A 24,020-nucleotide genomic window follows, 5' to 3' on the forward strand; every position below is an offset into this window, starting at 1 on the left:
TCTTCTCCTTCTTCCACATCTCACATTCAATCTATCAGAAAATCCTGTCATTTCTACTCTTATTCTTGTTTTAATTGCCTGTGGCTGGGTTCTTTTATTAAATTATTTTTATTGGGATATAGTTGCTTTACAGTGTCGTGTTAGTTTCTGCTGTACAATGAAGTGAATCAGTACCATGTGTAAAACAGATAGCTAGCGGGAACCTGCTGTATAGCTCAGGGAGCTCAGCTCGGTGCTCTGTGGTGACTTATATGGGTGGGAAGGGGCAGCAGGGGGGGGGAGATCCAAGAGGGAGCGGATATATGTATACCTATAGCTGTCATTTCTACTCTTAAAAGGTATCTAGATTCTAAATATTAAGATTCCTCACCACCTCCATCACCCTGGTCCAAGCCACTCTTGGCTCTCACCTGGATTATTGCTAATGCACTAGTGTTCCTGATTAATCGCCTTGCCTCTGCCTTTGCCTCCTTCAGTGTATTCTCAATCCAGCAGCTAGAGAAGCCCTTGGTAGCACCCATCAGATCCTCTCACCTCTCTACTCAAAGCCCTGCATGACTTCCTGTCTGACTCAGTAAAAGCAAATGTCCTTATCATGACCCAGGAGGCTGTTCATGACCTGACCTCTGTTACTTCTCTAATTTCATTTCTGCTTCTCTCTGCTAACTCCACCTGCCCTGCACTGGCCTGGGGCTGACCTGCCCAATTTAACCAGAAGATAAATTGCTGGGAATGTTTTCATATTTGATGTGGAGGCAGGATACAAGGACAATTGGACTTTTCTCAGGGGAGACACCTTACACGTCTTCACTGTGGGGAAGCCACAGGGTCTCAGGTCAACTGGATGCCCGAGCTCATTGTTGGAAGCCGACATTGTTAAGAACAATAACTGGCTCCCAGGAGGATCTGGGACGCGAGGTTATGAATGGGCTTTTGCTCCATTTGTGCAGATGGAAAGGGATTTTCTCAGGGATATAATTTTTAGGCTCTTTTTCTGTCTGGCAGGCAGTCATCTGAGACCGGAGGTGGGTATGTTTTATTGGGGGAGGGACGTATGTTTGCTGAGTGGATGCTCTTCTCACCTGTCAGCCACAGGCCTTCACAATGACAAATGTGGGCCTGATCTTCTAGCAGACCTTCTACACTGCTTCCTAGTGGTTACAGGCACTGTTTTAATAATGAACAAGTTCATGGGCACCACGACCAGCTTGCCCAGTGTTGGCCAACTTTGTCCTTTGACTTACAGAGTGATTTGTGGCAACCTGGCTGGGTTTTTGCTTCCCTGTGTGTACGTAGGGTTTTCAAGTGGGCTTATGTACCACATGCTGATTTTTCTCCATGCTGTTTTCCCTCTGCCCAGCTGGGAGCTCACCTGTGGTCACAGTACACAGGTCACAGCAGGCAGACAGCTTCTCTGGCCACGTCTCTCTGCTTCTCTGCCTCAGAGCTTTTGCACCTGGGAGCTTGCTCAGCTGTAGCACAGGAAAACTGATAGAGGAGGGAATTTATATCCCAGGGGCAACTCTCAACCAGGGAAGAACAGGGCTCCGTGGATGAATGCCCCAGATGCCCGTCCCAAGGTGGAATGATTCTCTGGTGTATTTCACATGGGTTCTCGGGGGGTTCCTGGTGGAATTGAGCCCATTTACCCACAAGGATTAGCTCATTCTTTACTGGCTTTTCTCCCTCCCTGTTCCAGTCTCTCCACTCTTTCTCAGCTGTGTTTTCTGGGATCACTTTCCAAATATACTACCTGCATCCAACATTCTGTCTCTATTCTTGCGGAAACCCAAATTAAGGCAGCCAGGCATGTGGGCACAGGATAGAGTCAAAAGCTGTCATTCACTGAACATTCGCTGAGTGCCAGATCCTTGGCTAGGATAATGACCCTTCAAGGCACACAATTTTCTCCCCACTTTACAGATGATAAACCAAGACAGAAAAAGGTTGAGTAACTCTCCCAAGGTTCCCTGCTCCAACTCCCTCTTTCTCATGAGAAAACATCCCTTCCTGCTGTACTGACAACAGAGAGAGGCCATCGGATATGAGCTTTACTAATTTCCTCTCCGTTGACTTACATTCTCTCTGAGTCACCCACGTGGTCTTCCCCCCAACATGGTCTAGGAGGGGAAGCTTCTCCAAAGGAAGTAACATGAGTCTTGGGGGTAGATGGTCCTGGGCCCTACTTGTGACTGTTCACTTATTGATGTCTGTCCTTGGGCAGGTCTCTTATGTTTCTGGGTCTGAATTTTCTCACCTATAAAAATGGAGTAATAATGTCTTAAAACTGTAACGATTAGATAATGTTTTACTAAACTCTGTACATCTACAACCTGTATAGTGGCTGTTTCTAAGGAGGTGTGCAATCCACATCAGGCACTTTGTAGCTATGAAAACATTGAATTATGTTTTCTTTCTTGTGTCTTTATTCTCTGCCTCTCAACCACTTCCTACAAACATACTCAAATCCCCTCCTATTCCTCCTGCCCGCAACTGATAATGAACTGTCTTTCCTTGTCACTCTGTGTTGTTAATGAAGCAAAGAACATTTTGCCACACAATCATTGAAATGTCTATTTATTAATAAGTGGTGCGGTATTTATTTGTTTTAAGATAAAACATAAAAAATCAGGTAAGAATTGTTTGCATAATATATATGGAAATCAACTTATTAAAGTTGTTCAAATATCGGACAGAGCCAGAATATAAATTACACGTACAGTTTAAAAATTACAGGAAATCATATTATAAAGAGCACTAAAGGCCACTTGTGGAAGAGTTGTGTTCCCATGTAAGCCAGAATGTGAAGAAAGCCTACTGTAGCATGGAGACAAATTCAGGGAGCAAGGCACCAGAATTCTATGCCGTAAAAGGGAGTTAAAGAAAATACAATCCCAAATCAGATACAACGGATTCATGTCACTGGAAACCTCAGTTTGCTGTTCAGATTGGTGTTTTCCATCACTGCTACATCACAAAGAGAAAAAAGAAAGAGAAGAATAGCCATACCCCATTGGAAGCAGTGCAGAAAGCCTTTTCCTCTTTAAAACAGGGAATGATTGATGAATCTGATGATGTTGGTGCATCTTTCTAAGGTGATTTTCAGGATGGGGCAGGGCCCACCTCACATCTCCAACAGCAAAGCCTCTGACACTTGACAACAAGGTGGCTGCCGGTCTTCGAACCTGGCATCCCATCTGGACTCCCTGAGCCCTCACAGGAACTTCGGAGGGTGGAGCTGCGCTCCCCTCCCTTGGAAAAGGATTCGGAGGGAAAAGAAGAGCCCAATTATCAGATCAGGTTGGCTTCCACTGGGAACCTCGATCTTTTCACATCGAGAATGAGAAACACAACTGTTCTGAGCCTTTGGCCTCCCAGAGGATGTTTTTGAAGACTCACCTGTTTCTGCAGGATCTCTAAGCTCTGAAATAAAGGTACAGTCTAGAGACAAAAGACTAGTCAGGAGGGACATTTGAACTTGTTTGGTTAAAACAATGAAAGGAAATCCTTGGGGGCAAAGAACAAGGGGCACTTGTGGGATAATCTGTAGCCACCCCAAACTCCCAGAGCTGACGGATTCCAACATGAACCAGATGGACAATTGAGGTGGCATTATTCTCTGCCACCAACAGCTGGATCGTGAAACCACGCAAAGGAGCAGTCAGGACCCGCCGAATAGCAAGGGGAACAGTCAATGCAAGAATCACTCTTCTCTCCAGGGAACCGACAGGACTGTGACCATTGTACTTAAAGGTGATGGGGTGTGGGAGGGCACGGCTTTTTGGAAGCCCACAACGCATGATTTGGGAACATTTCCATTGACCTGGGAGAGTTGGGGTGGGGAGGAAGAATGGGCTTTGGAGGTGCATGGGTTTTGGTTAACGGCTTCTCCCTCTCAGCTTCAGCTTTCTATAAGATGGAAACAGTAATACGTTCTCAGTGGGGTTGTGATGAGGATTGCATGAAGTCGAGGGAGAGAACTATGATGTCACATGCTGCTCATAAAGAGAGCTTAGGGTGAGTTCTCCCCCCTTTCCCTGACCTTGTGGACAGAGGAAGAGAATAGAACACTGGGGGAAAACATGCTCTCATTTTGCATTACTCTTAGGCAACAAATTGTAGAGTCCATGTGACAAGTCTAAGAGGAATTACAAATATATTCCTAACCCCTGGGCAAGGCTTTTGACCGCTTAATTATAAGTCATACTCAGGTTATTCTTACATAGACCCCATTTTTGACTTATTTCCCTCTGAAACTTATTTTAACCTTAGAACGGTGCTATGTGAAGGCTGACAGAATGACAGTCATTGAAGTCACTGGGTCACCTATTGCCATCCAAGAACTTGACCACCTTTCTTTCTATCTCTTAGGAGCTCCTGACTCAGGAGAACTGAACATCCTGCTACTGGCTTTAACAAGGGGAGCCCTGCAAAATTCTGGAAAATCTATCCCAAGCACAATATAAGTGGAAACCAATTATGGAAATCCTCATTTGCGCCAATGGAGGCCTGTTGACTTCCTAAAATAATTTTCTATTTACAGGAACATAAGATATCTTCAGTTGAATCCTGTTTGCTTCTTTGTAGCTTTTGGTGAAGACTAGAATACCTGGCTGTGATATGACCAAGACAGACGTTCTCTGGGACAAAGCAGGAGGAGCCAGGCTGTGCCCAGGTGGGACCCAGAGATCCCAGGGCAAAGGGACAACTTCAGTAGACCTGCTGACTTGGGGTCATATACTTCCCCAAAGAAATCACATCCCATTTCCTAAAATCAAGCCCATACATTTTTTTCAAGGAGAAATTCCTGGTAAATTGGCTTATAGGTAAGGATATAACCTGAGGCATCACTCTGGAGCTGAATGAGTCCAAGTGATGGACCAAAGAGCTGAACCAGTCTAAGCTTGGGGCAGAGGCCAGGGGAGCGGAGGGGAGGAGTGCTCTTCTTCATTCCTTTGCTCAACCGCACACAGCAGCAGTGGTATGTCTACAGCTTTGGAACACAGCAAGATTTTGGAAGAAAGAGAGATGTCATCTTTCAAGGCATGGGATCATCAATCATATTCCAGAGATGGGAAGATGTCCCGACACATGTGTCTGGTTTCGCAGTTTCTCCAGTGGACCAGGAAGTTCTCCCTCATCTCCTGGGCTCAACAGAAATACTTTATTCTCACTGGGTATTTTACTTTTAGTTTTTGGTCTCCAACATCTGGTCCAGGAGTTAGGAGACCTGAGTTCTAGATTCTGCTGCACAATCACTCATTTTATCACTGATCGACTAAGTGTGACTCCCTTTGCTCTGAGCCTCTGCTTCCTGATATAAAAAGAGAGGTGGTCTGGGTGATTAAGGTCTCTTCTTGCTCTGAGCATCTAAGAATCTATGAAATTATACCTCCCTGTGTCTATGATAATAAAGCAAAACACTAGTCACAGTTTTCCTGCAGGAATGCCAGAGTTGAGGCTGTTCAAAGCTGGGAACAAATCCCCCTGAGGAGGGTTTCAGCAAACTTAAAACTCTTTCTTGGAAGTTCTCCACTCATTGCTAGCATCTGTCTGACAGACATCATGGCACGGTTGAATTTCCTCGTTGAAAACACTCATTTCTTTATATTTAATTATTCCTTCTATTTGGCTTTACCTCCTACAAATCATCCTTCGAGACCACGGTGCAGTATCTGGTACAGATCTGGTACAGTCCCATGGAACTGCCGCAGCCCAACCACTGGGATCCAACAGTCTTGCTCTCCTCATTCCGACATTCCTGCTCTTCCTTATTTTGATGGAAAAAGTAAGCATTTCTATTTCTAGAGATGTCCTTATTTAAATCGCAATTGTGAAAGTGCCTGATTTTGTCGTGTAAAAATTGGGATTGTATCTTCACCACTCTTTTTCTGAAAAAGATTTTCTAGTGTAAATTTAGAGTTCATGAGTAATACCAAGACTCTGGCAATGGAGTCCATACATACTGTAAAAAAAGGACATGAATAACAGTACCCTGGATATGGCAGTCATTGTAGGGGCTTTATCTATATGGATTGTGTCTTTGAAAATCAAAACATGTCAGAAAAGCCAAAGACGTTTGAATATAACTCAAATTTTCATCCAGGGCATCTCTATATCCTTCCAAGCTCTTTGGTATTTTTCATTACTGGTTTCCTAAAGCACTAAAGCTATGCAGATAGGCTGGTTCCTAACATGTTCTGACCTGGGCATCGTGATACTTGCTACCTGATTTAGGGGACTGTTGGCTCAGTTTTAAATAGTGTAATATCAGTAACACAGAACTTTGGGTTGATTTGAATACAAAGAAAGGACTTACAGTCTGTTTAAAAGTTCATCCTGAAACAAGCAAGCCTTCAAAGACAAGTGAGGACATGGGAAGATTCCTCAGGATGCCCAGGGTTCAGAAAGCAAAGATAATCCTTGGGGTTCTAGGTGCCCTGGATATGTATTCATGGAAAACGAAGAGTAGCTATGGGGCATCTGCTGGAGGAAGCTGGGGTGCACTTTCCAAAGTGAAGTTGGCTTCTTAGGACACTGGACACATTTATTCTCTTGTCCCAGGAGAATCTGATGTGCAGGTTTCCAGAAGCAGAGTGACACTTTTCTCTAAATAGATACTGTATATTGGTCTTTACTATAAGCTTCTCTTGGTCAACACAATGAAATGGAAGTAGCTCAGCTCCTTGCCTGGTCTCAATCATGGGAGGGATTTGGAGAGGAAGAGAAAGCTGATTTCTCCAAGAACCTTCTCAGATACTCCAGAAACTCCTTCTTCCACAGCTTGTCTGGAGCTATAATGTCTAAAGCATTGAACCCAAACTCAAAGTCCCCATACAATCCAATCAGCCGTCCCTGAGCTGATGGGGTCATTACAATTTTGATGCAGAATTTTTGCTTTCACTTTCTTCCATGTTCAGTCTCTCACTGATTCCAACTTAGGAAGCATTCCTGTCTGTATAGTTGTCTGCAGGGATGAAATCAGGTTCTTTCCACTTCTGGTAGACATAATTTAAAGGGACCTTTAATAATTCAAGGCCACCAGATTTCTAGCTTTTTGATAGCAGTCTGTATTTTTCTTATCTCCAAATTTCTGGTGTATTGTGCAGTGCCTAGAAGACAGTGGTGCTTAATAAATCTCGTAAATGAATAAACAAAGGAACGTTTTTATCACGCTCATTAGAGTGGCATGGAATTATGACAATGATCTTGGCCAGTTATGAGTAGCTCCTGTTATGTTAACATTTTCTATAAGTAATTATTCTTTCAACTTAGTGTCTAGGAACTGTCTTGCACAAAATAGGCATTAAATGCATACTGTTGATTAATGAGCTCATTTGATGTACAGTATATACCTTGGGGTTTTCTGGCTATGTTTTCATGACAACTAGAGCTTTATAATATCAACGCCATGTCTAATAAGTCTAATCTCTCAGTTTCCAGAACAAACACAGTTAGTGAATAGTACTTTCTCAATTTGATTTTTCTTTTCTCTCACAATAAAAAGAACAAAAAAACTTTCAGTATTTGCTTGTGTGCTAGTCTCTGATAGTCAAAACTCAAAACTGATCTCAAGTATTTTCTTCTCAGCCCAGTAGGATCACGCTTCACCTAACATTTGGAAAGTGTATTTATCTCATTAATGTTGATCCTGCTAAAAGACGACCTCTTCAATTTTGCATATATCATGTTGTGACACAGAGACTGAATACATATATCATAGTTTCCCTTGAGAATATCATCCTTCATTTGTCATTATTTCATGGAGTTCTGCTGAAACTATTGCAATTTCCTGGGCAAGCTTCAGAACCACTGGTTTATCTGAAGTAGAATAATCTTGGGCTGTGTTATTTACCAATTCTGCTGGATTATTTCATCATGCTGGGTTTTTTTGTTTGACAAAAAGATGTTTGTGGAAGCACACACTGTTTCTCCTAATAACTTATGTTCAATCCCAGACTCTGAATTTCTACTTCATCAATGCCAGCCATGTTGATGATGTCGTCTGTGGGCAGGCAACTTGAGTAGGTTTGGTTTGCATTTCTGGAATGTGTTTTTTTTTTTAAGGAATATCAAAGCAGAATATTCTAGATGATTTTTCTTTCTTTTTTGTTTTCTTAGATGGGAAAGAACAGCTCTTACGATTCTTATCATTTATTCATTCATGAAGATGTAGTTTGCCTTTGTCTACACTGATAAAGACAACATACTGCATTGGAGGTACGTAATCAACACAAACCCAATCCCTGCTGTCCTGGCCTTATGATCCAGCGGGGAAGCTAGACTGTCCTCTAATGGTTTGGAAAATAATACAAACTCCAATTCTTCATCAGTTACTAAAAGAACCTAAGGTAATCCTCTAACTTTGGAGCCACGGTAACTATTTTTAACCTGAGGATGAGAAAGTCTCACTCTTCCAGCTGGGAACTCCATTGAGTTCTTGGAAAATGCCTCTATTTGTAAGATACTGAGGCCAGTAGGTTCTGCAAGAATATTAATAAGTTAGAAAAATAATTGGTATGTTAGATGGCTCAATCATTTTTGACAAAAGATTCCAGGAAGGTCAGAATCAAGAATCGAACTCTAAGGAAGGGGCATAAGATTTCTTAGGTCATCAACTCCAGTGGCACTTGCAGCCATACTGAAGGGAGTCAGGAGGATCACACGCCCTTTGCCCTTCAGATAGCCAGAAAGTCAAATGGCAAACCATGGGGGAGGGGGGTTCACGTCTGATGTATGTGCGCACTCTTGTGTATTTCCTACCTCGGACTTCAAAGTCAACACCCATCCATTCGTGGGGCTCACCAAGTAAAACTCCTTTTTTACCACTCACAAAGCCAAGGACTTCAGGCTTTGGTTGTAAGTTCCTAAAGTCAGGGGCTGACCCTTCATTATTACTGTACTCTGAGCCTTTTACATGGTACCTGTTGACACATAGGTTGAAAGAAACCAATCTCTGAGGAAGGAGCTCCTCTCTCCAATATAGTGCAAGATCCCTGCATTAGGTAATGATGAAACCATCAGCCATCATGTCTGCCACAGCCATTATGGCTCTTGACAAGACCGCGAGGGAGAACATCGGTGGGATGTAGACACTCGCTTAGGCCGTTTCAAACATCCTCATTGTCATCAAGGCAACCATCCACAACCTGTGCTTAGACGTATGAAAAGAGTGAGACAATAACACTGCAGTGTAGTCATTTAGCTAATTACCTCAAGCCTAACGGAAACCTTTCCCATCAGTGTGTTTCAGAGAGTAGCAACGTCTCCTAGCAGGATGGCTTCTGCTTCATATTAATGCTTATATAGTAGGACGGTGAGCTCAGCTAGTCTTACAGCTATGTGTGGTTTAAAAAAATCTAGAGGAGGAAAAATGGATGGTTCTGGAAATTTTGTCTATTTGCATATTAATGAATGTTGTAGCTCACCTGTATTATTACTTTTTTCTGGATCCAAAATGCAAAGCATCCGACAAACATGTTTTGCAATAAAAGCAGACATCCTCCTCCCGCTGGATAAACAGTGTCACGAGTGCTTTCCACACAACAGAGTACAGGCATCTTGGTCCTGTTGTGTAAACTGTAGAGTGGTGTGGCAGGAGGGACCGGGGCCTGGAGTGAGTCAGCTGACCGGGTTTTGAGTCCCAGTTCTCCGGGGAACAATGGAGTGGCCCTGGGCATATGTCTTTACCTGGGCCTAAGCTTTCTCATTTTTACAAGGAAGGACGTGGACTGGATAATTTCTGTGTGCCCTCTTGACTCTAGCTCCTATTTGAGATGGATATTTTATACAAGTATCACGGGGAAGAATGTGAATTGGAACCTCATTTTGAAGGCACTGAACTCCTGCCCTGAGGGGCACCCCGCTGCTAATAAATCTTGTTATCTTTGGCTACATAATTTGGGAACTATCTTAATGTGCATGTGTGTGTGTTTTCTCCCTGCCTAGTCACAACTCATCCGACATGTTACACCTGCTACCACCCTTCATAGATGAGGAAACCGGGGCATGATAGTTGACAATGACAGACTAAGTGAGGTCCCTTTGAGAGCTTTTGGAAGGGTTTTCCAGCCTTTCCTTAATAAAATAATGTTTTAAATTCTTGGTTTTGAAGATGTGATGACTATCTCGTTCCTGCCCTCACGTTTTTAGCTCAGGAGGCAACCTCATTGGTACGCAATGTATTTTTGTTGAGAGAATTATTTGCTTGCTTTAGAAAACGGTTAATTGTTGGACTGTTTTACACAAAGGGGCAGTGATGCTAGAAACAACGTAGACGACTTTCTCTGCTCACCCAGCCAAAACCCAGCCAGTCAACCACACAGACACATGGCACGGCTCACCAGTCATTTCTCCCTGGACTGGTCCAGTCATGATTCAAAGTAAGAACAGCGGATAAATGTGTATCCTAAAGAGGTTAGCGGTACCATTTATATAGTGTAAAGTCATGCAAACCATGCTTGAAAGGAAGCGGCTTCACTGTGGTGACCTGGAGAAGAAAAAGGCCACGAGAAGCCCCAGCCCAGGTGGGGCTACCACGCACATGCATGCGTTTGATGCAGCCGCTGGGGATCTCACAGGTACATGGCGGGTGTGAGAGCAAGTGAGCTATACAAAGTCTGTCTACATTACAAGGAGAAGCCAGCCCACGACCCCTTTTAAGTGGGCTTGTTGGAAGGGGTCCATATCGAATCAGAAATGCCATCGCCCGTGGACGACAAAGGCATGGAGCCACTGGGCGTGAAGGGGTCTGTGTCCGTGTCTGTCTCACCCTCGGCGAGGTACCGTTTCTCCCTCATCCAGCTTGACCCCCCGCTCGGGCCAAACACATAATCGTCTCTGTCTTGGGAGATGCTGAAGCCACTTGGAGAGCGTTCCAGCTCCTCGTGGTTGACGGACATCAGGGACAGGGGCGTGTCACTGTCCCGGGTGATGCTGCGTCTCTGCTGGGGGGAGAGCCGGTCCGAGCAGGGACTGTGCAGTTCAGCCTGGGAGTGGTAGCTCCCTCGGGAGTCGAGAAGAGTCAAGATAGGCAGGACGGTGGGCCTTTCCGCATAGGTGGTCGCCGAGGAGGAAAGGGTGGCGTGAACCTTGCCAGAACTGGGCGCCCCTCGGGACAGGTTCACGGGGTCGTGGGCAAAAAACCCATAGGGGCCGGCTTTGTCAATGGGCACCTGGTGGAAGCTGTAGGGAGCGTTGGGGGCGCCGGTCTCGGAGTAGTTACAGATGATGGTTTTCAAATCCGAATCCCTGTGGTCCTCTTCCTTCTCCACCTCAGCTGGCGAGGAGGTCCCCTTGGTCGGGCAGAAGTCGGTGACGTGCACCTGCAGCCGCTGCACATGCTGCAAATGCATATCCACCAGGAAATCCAGTTTCTTCCCCATGTCGTGAACCTGGAAAATACGAGGAACCGTGAATCACTGCTTTCTCCGGACCTGCGGGTAGTTTTATTGGTCGGGAGGAAAAACTATAGCATTTACTTTTCAGAAAGGAAGAGAGTTCTTGCAAGTCGTAATCATCATAACAGCTAATTATTTCGTGCCTCTTGATTTTGAGCCTTGCGCATGGATTCGTGCTAATCTAAAAAAAAAAAAAAAACAGGGCAAGGACTTTCCAGAAAGCCGGAAGCAGAGAGATGGGTGGAGGACAAGTTTTACCCGAGGAGGAGGTGGCCTTGCTGCTGCTGTTTGGGTCTAGGAGCGGGAGTTCTTGATTTGCAAACATCCCCTTACAGAAGCATCTAGACTGTCTGTGCACATTTCCCCTACCTGGTGATGTAAGCCCCAAAGATACAAGGGCAGTGGTTAGCAAGAATTGAGCTTCTCAGAACTGGAGACCCTGCCTAGGGGTCTTGGAGGCCAGTGGAAGATACACTGAGATAAGCTGCATCTATCTGTTCTTACCTACAAAATTGAAAACGTATCAAAATCTTTGAGTGCACAGACACAAGTGTGCATTCATGTGTGCACGGGATGTTCTTTCCCTGACAGTTCATAACTCACCAGGAAGCACTGCAGGCAGGTCTACCATCCTCTCTTACAGATGAAGACACAAAGCGTAGAACTAGGTAATGGCTGAGTTGGTACCCAAGCCTTAACAATAACTAATACTTCTCTAGCAGTTAGTATGCACTTTAAAGATATTAACTTATTTAATTTTCATAACAGCCCTATGAGGTGGATACTATTATTCTCTCTATTTTCCAGGTGAGGAAATAGAGGCACAGAGAGATGACGTAACTCATCAAACATCACAGAGCAGGTAAATGGAAGAGCTGAGATGACAAATTAAAAATTTAAAATGGAAAAGGATATTCTTGATATACCAAAAAAGAATAATCATTCAAATTTTCTCTTGCTTCTTCTGCACAGATCCAATTTTAGGTTCTGAATAAAATAAAAGGATTGATAGGAATCCTAAGGGAAATTGACAGTGCTATTTATCTGGTGTAAAGTTGGGCAAACGATCCTGAAATATAAGCTGCTTTACTGCAGAAATGAGAGGTGGGCTACCTAGGGTGCTGTGACTGAATGGGTTTCTTTCTGTCCTGAATGAACCCCACCCCCATAGCCTGCCCTACTCCAGGCCCCTTCACACAGGCCACACACTGACCCAAACTTTCAGGGAAGGAGGATTACGAATAAATGTGGAGAAGGTCACCAACATTCCTTAAACACCATGAAGTTCATGATAACAGTAGCTACCATCTGTTGAGTGTTTACTGTGTGCCAGCTACTATTGTAGATAATTTACAGGTATCAATTGATTTAATCCTCATGGAAACCTCATGAGGTATTAAAATCCCCATTTTACATACGAGGAACTAAGATTCAGAACAATTTATTCACTTGAATGTGATCACCCAACCAGTAAAGTGCTAAATCGGTGATTTCATTTCCAGATCCTTTTATGAATGGTAGATTCTCAAGTATGTTATATCTCCCTATGAAAAAAATGACATTTGAAAATAAATTTCACATACTTGTTTTTTGGTGAGAGAAAGGAAGGACCTACCTGCCTTTCGACTTTCACAAACTTCCCCATCATGCTTTGGTCTTCAGTTTCGGATGTGGATGGTCTGGCCACATATGGTTCATTCCTAGGAAAGAGCCCATAATGCTGTAAGATCATGATATCTATTTTTGCCTTGCAAGGTCATTTCAGCTAGGTGGGCTGTGGCCCCTGGAACTATCCTTCTCGTGTTCAGGCTGACATAGCCTGGAAGAGGCCACGCAACTCTGGAGGCAAATGGGCATCAGGAAAGGCCAGCATTTTCCTGTCTTCAACAGGGACATCTCATGCTTACCATGTTTACTGCAGGAAGGTGTGAAGTTTAACCAGTGGACTGCCAGGGAAGTCCTGAAGCTGAATATTAAGCTGCTCTTAGGAAGCTTTGTGTCAAGGTTAATAACTGTGCCCAGAGTGTTTGATTCCTTTAAATTATGCTCCTCGGCCTTTCCGTCTCAGATGACTGGTTGAGGATGGAGTGGGGGAGGGTTTGTCTCATCTTTGAAATTCTACACAGTGGGGACCAATATTCCAATATTTCATCTGTTCCGTTTAGTTAAGACTGGAAAACAGATGTGAAATCTGGAAAATGATGCAAAAGATGATATTCGTAGGTAACAGGATTGAGACGTGTGCTGCATTTGCTCCTTGGCCAGGCACAGTTCATATCTGTCTAAATTCCAGTTAGTTTCAATACTGTTCTATGTAGAAGAGACCTTTCAGGGCACCTAGCTATTGCTTGAAACCATTCATGTCTGGCACTTTCTAGGCAGTTGGTTTTTCTCTCTAGGTTACTGACTCCTGCTAAGACCCTGGCCTGTCTTGGGCTGAGCAATCTTGAATTAAAGCAGATGTCAAAAACTGGTGACCTTGTGCTGAACCCAAGCCCAACAGTGTTTTCCTTGGCTTGCACAGGGTTCTAAACATTTAAGCCATCTCAAAAATGGGGAATTGTACATCAAATCTGGATATGTAGCTTTTCTTGAGAAATCAGACTCTCTGGAAACAGAGATTTTCATTGGTAAAATTAGCAACAGCAGAACAAAGTAACAATTACCTCCTACGGATGGGGCACGTTCACCCCTTGCTATTCTATCCCCAGGATTGACGCCAAAGATTAGATGCTGTATATTATCCTCCTTACGTTCTTCCTTCTTTAATAATAAGGAGCCTTATTATGATAAGGTGCATAATATTTCTTATGCCTACCTCCCTTCACTCATGTTACCTGCCTTGAAGACATTTGGGAATAAAGAAGTGTACATTTCTTTTATAGTGGACTTTCTAAAGCAGGGGTCCCCAACCCCTGGGCCATGGACCGCTACTGTTAGGAACTGGGCAGCACAGCAGGAGGTGAGCGGTGGGCAAGCAAGCGAAGCTTCATCTGTATTTACAGCCGCTCCCCATCGCTCGCATTACCACCTGAGCTTTGTCTCCTGTCAGCCTTATGGTGAGTTGTATAATTATTTCATTATATATTACAATGTAATAATAATAGAAATAGAGTGCACAATAAATGTAATATGTTTGAATCATCCCAAAACCATCCCCCGCTAACCCCCAGTCCGTGGAAAAGTTGTCTTCCATGAAACCGGTCCCTGGTGCCAAAAAGGCTGGGGACCGCTGTTCTAAAGGACTGCTCCTTGTTCATGAGGACCTAGCAAAGGACAATTCTCAAACATTTTTTGAGGGAGAGCAGAGCTGCTCTGTTGAGGGACACAGCTCTACCTGTTACAATGTTGTCGGGGACCTGACATCTGATTTCCTTCTTGGGCTCTGTGGGTGATGATGCAGGAAAAGCCAAGACAGCTGACCAGGAATGCCTTGGGCTCTGCTAACATGACGTATTCTTTCGGTTCCAATAAAGCTCATAAGCCTCCTCTTATTTTATAACTAGGAAACCATTAGTTTCATTTTCAATAGCCATAAAAAGCAGTGTCACCTATAGGGTCTGGGTGGAGGGGCTGTAAGTCTTTTGTACAGAAACCTCTCAAATGGCCACAGGCCACAATAGGCTTCAAACTCTTTCTCTTCATCTGGTTTAGGGGAATGGCAACCTCACCCCACCGAGAAGGAACCCAGCTGAGATTTGGGGATGCTCCGTGGGCTTTGGCACCACACAGCCTGTCAGCCCATGACCACAGGCCCCACCTGGGAGATTGCTGGGCTGGGTAGGTGAATGCTGCCCCCTTCTGAGACTTCTTATGTTTTGGAGTAGATGGAGGTCCAGGGGTGAAAATCATATCTATTCTGAAAGAGAGCACACAAAGAGAGGGGATTAAATTAAAAACAGCTTTACAAGAAAAGAGAGGAAAGCAATTCATTCTCTTCCCTCTGTAGTCAGCTGTGGGTTTGGAATATAAAGGAGAGGAGAAACAAGAGAGAGGAAGGGGAAAAGGGAAAGGAAGAGGCAAGGAGAGGGAGAGAGAGAGAGAGAGAGAGGGAGGGAGAGACAGAGACAGAGAGACAGAAAGAGAGAAAGAATTTATAAGCTCAATGTATCATTATCTTTTTTCGGTCCAGGGGTACCGAGAGCATCTCTCTATCCCGGGGGAGAGAGGCAGCCAAACCACCGAGACGGGGTGACAGTTGTGTCTTGTTGTTTCTTACAGGAAATGTCATGTGTGCTACAGCCCATCTGGTCTTCCAGCTCTTTTTTTCCACCCAAAACATCTAGTTAGGGGGTTTTTCTTTCTAAACCCTAGGCTCTGTTTTCAGCTGTGCTCTCTTTTCTCTGCCGCTTTGCAGGCTTCTCCGACCATTAGAGGGATGGATCCAACACTAGCTCCCACAGCTTGCTTCCATTTCTGCTCAAGCCACTAGCTCCCTATCCGCACCACCCTCAGCACAACGGGAGACAAACGCCCCCCCCACCCCCTCCCCTCATCAAGTTGCAGGGCTACGACAGGGGCAGGGTGTGGGAGCAGCCTTGAAGGCTTATCACAGTCCTAGGACCGCTAAGACCATGCACCCAGAAGAAGCCATGCCTCACTCTGTTTCTCTGCAAACCCAACCGCTCCTCCAGTGACCCCACCATGTACTAAATCACCCTTCCTTTCTCTCTGGCCTCCTGCAGTATCAGCATGGCTGGGGGTATGTGATTAGCCCACTTAGGCAGTCAACCTCCCGCTAAGACTCAGAAACTCATGTGCCTGATAAACACCAAACATGATGACTGTACAAAGGTCCACTCAAAGCACATTAAGATGGGCTGATATTTTTGGAGTCTGGTATGTCCTAGACATCATGCTCCCTCCTTCCATCTCTCAGAGAGACATATTTGCATAAATAACAGCATGTCAGGCTCAGAACTTGTTCACACATCCTTTTGTTCGGCAGGCGTTGAGCGCCGATCGTGTGCCCGCCACTATGCTGGGCCGTCACAGTTGGTATTCCATTTATGGATAAAGGAAGGTCACAAATAAGCATTCTTCCAACCCAACAGCATCGTTAATGGCCAACTCATTCAACACGATGGTCCTATAAACTCTGCAGGACAACCCAATGGTGAAATATTCAGATGAGAAAACTGAGGTCCAGAGAGGACCTGACTCATGTCAATCTGAAATCTCACCCAGGTCTGAGAATGGGCCTCAGACAGGGCTTTGGCTTCCTGATGTCAGTTCTATGACTTGACATCAAAGTGTCCTTTAGTTGTTTTAAATGATTTTCTTTTTAAAAGGATATTTTTACAATTCATTGAAGATTTGATAAATTTAAAACGTAGAAAAAAAATCACACGTGGACTCACTCAGCACATCAGTAGAGCTACTGTAACCCCTTGGGGGAAGTCTTATTTCTTTTCTTTAGGCCCCTGTAAGGGAGAGTGTGTAGGTGTTGTGTATATTTCTGAATAAGCGTACGTGTGTACATTTTTGTAATCATAGTATACAAATAACATAGTTAATATCATCACAAGGTCTAGGTAGACTATATATAAATATAATCATATGTATGTCCATATAAGTATCTAAGTGTACTATTAGTAATCATATTATGCATATACATATTCACTAATCACAGAAATTTTTATCTCACTATATACATTTTTTTTTAAAGATAGTAGTCATCTTTTCTTTTTTAAATTTATTTATTTTATTATTTATTTATTTTTGGCTGTGTTGGGTCTTCGTTTCTGTGCGAGGGCTTTCTCTAGTTGCGGCAAGCGGGGGCCACTCTTCATCGCGGTGCGCAGGCTTCTCACTGTCGCGGCCTCTCTTGTTGCGGAGCACAGGCTCCAGACGCGCAGGCTCAGTAGTTGTGGCTCACGGGCCTAGTTGCTCCGCGGCATGTGGGATCTTCCCAGACCAGGGCTCGAACCTGTGTCCCCTGCATTGGCAGGCGGATTCTCAACCACTGCGCCACCAGGGAAGCCCACTATATAGATTTTTAACATGTCATTTGATGGCTGCATAACTTTTTAATGAGAGCAGGTACCATTATTTTCTTAATCACTATTTATAGAATTGAGGCAGTGTGGTATGTTACAGAGAATGGGAGTTTTGTAACCAGTTGGATGTGGTTTAACTTCCAGCTCTGCCACCTACTAGCTGCGTAGTTTTGGGCAAATCCATTGTCCTCTGAGCTTCAGTTTTCTCACTGGTAAAATGGCAGCTATAATGCAATACTTAGGGGGTTATCAGGGATTAGAGACATAAATGTAGAGCACCCAGGTGCTTAACAAAAATGGAGGCAATTATTGCGAATTGGGAATCAATGCTGTTTCCATATTTTCACTAGTATAAATAACACTTGATGAACTTTTAATTGGGTGAAAATTTATATTTAGAATTAGTCAACTGGACTCATTTTAGGTAATCCCAATTTTGTTGGCAACATCCAAAGCAGCACAGTCAGGGGCCAGTAGCACAGATGCCTTTTTTCTCCCTTAGGCCTTATCAGGGTGCTGATCTTGGCCGTGTCAATGTCATAGAACCTCTTCCCAGCCTGTCTGATCTGGTGTTGGTTGGCCTTGACATCCATGTTTGATGAATATGTTTGTTCTTAAAATTTCTCCCCTGCATTGTGGATTAGTGAATGCCTTTCACCCTCAGCTCTAAGGTCTACCTGGCTCTAATTCCTTAGCAGCCAGGAGAGCACCATCCTTCCAGGTGTGCTGTCTTACCTCGTCTGAAGGTACTTTATCCTGGAAAGCATGTCAAGATGTCCGGCGGAATACTGCTCAATCACATCCTTCACGTCATAAGGCCTCAAAGTCTCCTTGAATTTTTTTTTATAGAGACGGAATTGTAGAATTCTGCAAAGCAGAGTAGAGACATTTGTACGTCAAGAGTGGAGAGTAAAAGAAATTATGATACAAGATGAGCAAACTCTGGGGCGGAGGAGGGGGGAGGATAAAAGAACCAAAGAGAAACAGCTTGATGAGAAGTTTCAACTCTTGGTCCTGGTTCTACCTCTTGGAAACACACTGAATTAGACTGGCTGGCATCTCTCCTTCATGACTACCTCCTTTTACTCATTTGAATAATAAATTCATAGTAACAGTAAGAGCTAACATTTATTTCACATTCATTACATGCCAGACACTGAGCTAAGTGCATCCACAATTTGCTAATAGATCAATTCACAGATGATGCAATTGTGGCCGAGACAGCTTCAGCATCTTCCCAGGGCCACCTAGCTCATAACGTCAGAGTTTCCTTCAAACCCAGGTTTGTATGCGGACAAGGCTCACGGTCCTAATCCTGTGTCACACTGCTTTCTATCTGAGGACAGCTGACATATCTCGTCCTCAATAGCCTCCTTAGTCTTTTGGCTTATAAGCTCCTGGAAGAGAAAAGCTAGCTTCTGTTCCCCGAGTTTTCTCAGGTTCTCAATTAAGTGGGGTGCCCAGAATTTGGAGATGCTGAACCCTCCCATCTTCCTGGGAACCAGTAAAGCCATCCTAGGTGATTAATGCTCCTTGAAATTCCCATCACGAGCTCAACTCTTGCTGAACATAGTGTCAATTAAAACCTTTAATCATAGGCCAGGTAGGAAACACAGCTACCCAGGTCATCCCATCTCATACTTGTACAGGTCTTTTATTTTTTGGCTGCATCGGGTCTTAGTTGTGGCACGCGGGATCTTTGTTGAGGCAGGAGGGATCTTTCGTTGCGGCAACGGGTTTCTCTCTAGTGTGGTGTTCGGGTTTTCTCTTTCTTCTAGTTGTGGCGTTCGGGTTTCTCTCTAGTTGTGGCGTTCGGGTTTTCTCTTTTCTTCTAGTTGTGGCATTTGGGTTTCTCTCTAGTTGTGGCGTTCAGGTTTTCTCTTTTCTTCTAGTTGTGGCGTTTGGGTTTCTCTCTAGTTGTGGCGTTCGGGTTTTCTCTTTCTTTTGTCTTCTCGCTCGAGCTCAGTGGCCTGTGGGATCTTAGTTCCCTGACCAGGGATCGAACCTGAGTCCCCTGCACTGTAAGGGGGGTTCTTTAACGCTGGACCACCAGGGAAGTCCCATGTACAGGCCTTTTTTATGGTGCATTCAAGGCTCATTTTGTTTGTCATAGCCCATGGCGTCAGCCCCTAAACACTACTATTGCCTATTGATTGTATATCCAACTCGCCATCCTTGCCAACTGCATGTCATTTTCTAAGCCTGCCCTTTACATAGCTCCATCTAAGGTAGGTCTCAGGAACTATGGCTTGCAGGCCAAATCTGGCCCACTGCCTGTTTTTGAAAGTAAAGTTATGTTGGAACACGGTCCCAGTCATTCATTTCTAGACTGTTTACAGTTGCTTTTGCACTACAAAATCAAGGTTGAATACAGCGGAGACCTATGGATCATAAATCCTGACATATTTACTACCTGGCTCTTTACAGAAAAAGTTTGCCAGCCCCTGAACTAAGGCATCAAGGACAATGCTAAAAAGGATGGGGCAGAAGCCAGACCATGAAGCATCCCAGCAGAGACCTCCCTCGAGCTTGACACAGATTCATTCATTGGTTTTCTTTGAATAAGACCTTTCAACCAGTTATGAATCCAGGTAGTTGTGTTTTTACCCAGCCTCATTTCTGGGACATTGTACAGGATGGGATCATGAGGAACCAGGTCAGCGGCTTTACTGAGGGCCACCTATTATAAACTATTGTGCTCCTTGATCTATTGGACTGGGAATCTTCTGAAAATATCACGACTAGTTCTCAGAGACTCCGACTTAGTTTCTAGAATTCACTGCCACTATGGCGGAGTGCTTATAAGCCCATATCCTGGTCAAAGGTTTCTTGAAGTAGTAGCATATTTTTATTTTCTTGTGGGATTCAAAACAAAACAGAAATAGCCAGGGTGAATTACAGTCTTGTCTGAAGCAGACAAAAAAATCCTATCCTTGATTATCTTCTTGAAAATGCTAATTAAAAAAGAACTAGATGGATGAAGACAGACGGAAGAAAAGCTATTTTGAGTAAGAAGCCTATAAAAGAAAACTCCATGTCAATACACCCCTGCCTCCCCAACATCCTTTAAAATAAATGGTGGCCGAAGCCAGACAAGAGGGTGACAGTTGGAAACGCTGTAAGGGACCTGTGGAAGCATTTTTTTAAAACGGAGAGCAAGAGTCTCCTAGGATGACCTCCTAATGTAGCCGCTCCCTTAGAATTGACATAGTGTCTGGACTTGACTCAGGGGTTACTTGAGGGATCTTCTGCCCACCTTCCCAAAGCCCAACAGCACTTTACAAAACTGCATCCTGTGGGAGCTGAGCTGGGGCCTCGGGAGGCCCACAGGTAGGGAGGAGGGGGCGTTACCTGACGGCTCGGATGGCGGCCTTCAGGGTGGGTATCATGTCTTCGATGAGGAAGTCATTCCCGTAGCCCCTGTCTTCCGCTATGGGGTCGCCCGTCCCGGCATCTGGGAGGGAAGGAGACACATTATCAACGGCAGGCCGGAGTACTCGGAAAGGCTCGGGGACCTGGTTCGGTCAGAGCCATCCAAACTCAACCTCCTGAATCTCCATTCCCATTTCAGAAACCCCGATGCGTTCTCCAGTTGTGACGTCATTCAGACTTTCTCCTCATCTCCCTTCCGTTATCCAGAAGTCTGAGTCAGAGGTGCCTGTAGGTCAGGACTGTTGCTGGGGGAGAAGGCTAGGATGGAGGTGATGTGAATTCCAGGGTTCCGGAGTGGCCCTTTGGAGGCAGCAAAGGGACACACGTGGGTGTTTATCAGACAGACCGGGTTTAGATTTTTGCTCTGTCAGTCATTATCCTTGTGACCTTGACTGGGGGGTGGTCACTTTCTGAGCCCTACTCATCCTCCCTTTTCATAAGTGAGAGGGGCACACAGATGTATTGCTCCTACAGCCCCCATGGGGCACTTTTCCAACATCTCTTCCCACCCCTGGGGGTGCTGAGTTCCCCAGGTGTCCAGATCACTCTGCACCTGGCCCCTTTCCATCCTTCAAGGTGACCTCCATGACAACGCACTCATCAGGGCCACCCTTAGGATCCATGGCGGTATGTCCCAAGGCTCCCTGGAGGGGCTGTGCAGACACACGTGGTGACCCTGGCCCAGGAGAACAGCTAACGTGGGCCCTCTGCTCTTGGAGTGAGTGCAGGGACCTATCACAGCCCAGGGGCTGAGGATAAGACAAGTGAGAAGCTGATTCAGGGCAATAGGAAAGGGCTACTTTGTAGACTGCAGGGTTCTTCCACAGGGGAGGGAGGGAGGGAGGGAGGGAAGGAGGGAGGGAGGGAGGGAAGGAGGGAGGGAAGGAAGGAAGAGGGTGGGAGAAGGTGACATGGAGGAGACAGGCTGAGGAAGAGGAAGGGTGTTACCTTCAGAGCTCTGCCAGAAAGCGTATGCTTTCATGCGGAAGGCGGTGCGGAAACGCTCTTTATTGTTTGAGCCAACAGGCTTTGGTTCTTTAGAAGGACTTTCTTCTATGGCATCTACATTCAGAGGGGTAAATAGCTTTCCTTTAGTATTGCTACCACGAGGATTAGAAAGGCGAACCCGATCCAAGAGACCCAGCTTTTGGCTACAAAATAAGCAAAAGTGAACAATTTTCCTCCTTGAGTGCAGGCTTTCGTAATTTCCCGTCCCTCTCCATAAAGACGCACCCATCCTCCTCCATGCGGGCGGGAGTGGGACTCGCGCCTCCAAGGCTCAATCTGATTGAGCGGCTTGGAATGGGACAGGGCTTGGTTCAGATCCTAGCTCGGCAACTGACTAGCTATTACACCTCAGGCGCGTTTCTCTGAATTTCAGTTTCTTCATATGCTTAAGTGCAGCTTAAACGAGATCCAGGATATAAAATGCCAGCCCGTAGTAGCAGGCAGCAAAGCTTCATTTCTCCTCCACTCCCATCTCCTCTGCATCAATAAATTCCCTTGTACCACTCCGTGGTGCCCAGATAGTGACTCACAGAGGCAAAGCTTTACCAAGTGTTCCTTGAACAGAACCGAATGACATAAATGACACAAAGCAGGTACCCTAACCTGGTGTCCACAGACACCCCGCCATGGACAGAACTTTGGGGGAGGTCCATGGGCTTGGATGGAAAAAACACTGCAGTTTTAATTTACTAATTAGATTTTAATTCACTATCTCAAACTGAAAATTAGCATGTCTTTCAATTATGAATGTATGAATAGACCCCAGTAATATCCTCAACGCCCCAGCCATATCCTGTGACTTTCCACAACAGAAATCACAGCTCATTTTATATCCTGTTATCTCCAGGTATTGCCATGCTCGTCACTGCTTTGAAATTATGGTAGTATTCAACCTGCCACTACATCATGCCATTAGATTCATCACAAAGAAGCACATATACAACTGCATCTGAAAAGTTTAAATATTTTGGTAATTACATTTCAACATCATCAGTTTCTTTTGTAACTGTCTGCCTTTTATTTATGGATTCAAAGTTGTTATTCTGAGAAAGGGTCCCTGGACTTCATCGTACTGCCAAAAGTCTTCTTGGCACAAAAAAAACCAGTTAATGAGTCCAACAGAAAGTTGCCCTGGTGCAGAAACCATCTAGGTGTCCTCGGGCAAATCTGTGACCTTAGCCAGCCTCAGTTACCTCATCTTTAAAATAGGGATAAGCATGTCCCACTTCACTTGGTTGCAGTGGGATGATGCCTGTCAAGGGTTTGGCATGGAGCCTGGGATACAGTAGCTGCTCTATAAATAGTAATTTCTCCCTCTGTTTCTTAGCCTCTGCCCCTCACCTGAGTGGGCACAGGAGGGAAGTCCTTTTGTGTGGTACAGACCAGAGAGACCCATAGTGCTTGTTTCACACATCAATACACTCAGCTCAGCTGCGTTCTCTCCATCACCCACACGGGGCTTGGTACCCAGCAGGTGTGCATGTACTTGTGGGAGAAATGAGTGAACAAATGAATATGAATATGGGTGGTCAAGTCAGCTTTGCATCATCCTGAGATAACTGAGTATTTCTAAAGTCTGCGTCTGGTTATGACAGCCACGTGCTTCGTGCCAGAAGCTGCTGCCATCTTTGTGGCTTGGGGTGGTGAGGAGGTCCTGGCGTTGGAGCTGCAGAGGCGGGGGCACCTCGTGCCGAGCAGGTGCCTTACGCTCTCTGAGCACCGGGTCCTCATCGGTTACATGGGCCTGACAACACTTTGCTTCGGAGAGAATTGGGGAGCATTACATATGATAATGTCTGCAATACTTCTTGTCTTCAGCCTGGCGTAGAGAAGGCACTAAGAAGTATTTGATTAATGAATGAACGAACAAGTGGATGAGTAATTGTTACACCTGACTCCTTCTGGACTGTTCTCTCTCGCCCAGCATTGTTACATGAATACATGTACATGCCCAGAGTAAAGTCAGAGAAATGCCAGTACTCAGATGACTCCATCTTCCCTGAGCTGGTCAAAGTTTTCAGAGTGGTTTCCTGACCAGTACTAGGTGAATGACTAATGAGAATATATTAGGGTCCAGGGGCTAAAAAATACTGAACAAGGCAGGAAGTCAACTGAACACACAGAGAGGGCTTTCCTAGCCATGAGCTAAGGAAAGAGGGGACTTTAGGTCGGTCACTTCTCA

The 24,020-nt window shown here is 44.9% G+C and overlaps 1 protein-coding gene across 1 annotated transcript in view; it reads right to left on the bottom strand.

Annotated features, from left to right (window-relative positions):
- Window positions 1–2,576: 2,576 nt before the first annotated feature.
- KCNQ3 (potassium voltage-gated channel subfamily Q member 3) overlaps window positions 2,577–24,020 on the bottom strand; it is a 308,256-nt gene continuing 286,812 nt past the window's right edge. Inside the window, 6 exon segments of the mRNA XM_082434076.1 lie at window positions 2,577–11,393; window positions 13,015–13,099; window positions 15,160–15,258; window positions 18,134–18,265; window positions 20,750–20,852; window positions 21,779–21,981. Of these exon segments, the coding sequence (XP_082290202.1) occupies window positions 10,659–11,393; window positions 13,015–13,099; window positions 15,160–15,258; window positions 18,134–18,265; window positions 20,750–20,852; window positions 21,779–21,981 (1,357 nt within the window). The 3' untranslated portion in view covers window positions 2,577–10,658.

Source organism: Balaenoptera physalus (assembly GCF_965194825.1).
Source record: "Balaenoptera physalus genome assembly, chromosome: 17".
Lineage (NCBI taxonomy): Eukaryota > Metazoa > Chordata > Mammalia > Artiodactyla > Balaenopteridae > Balaenoptera > Balaenoptera physalus.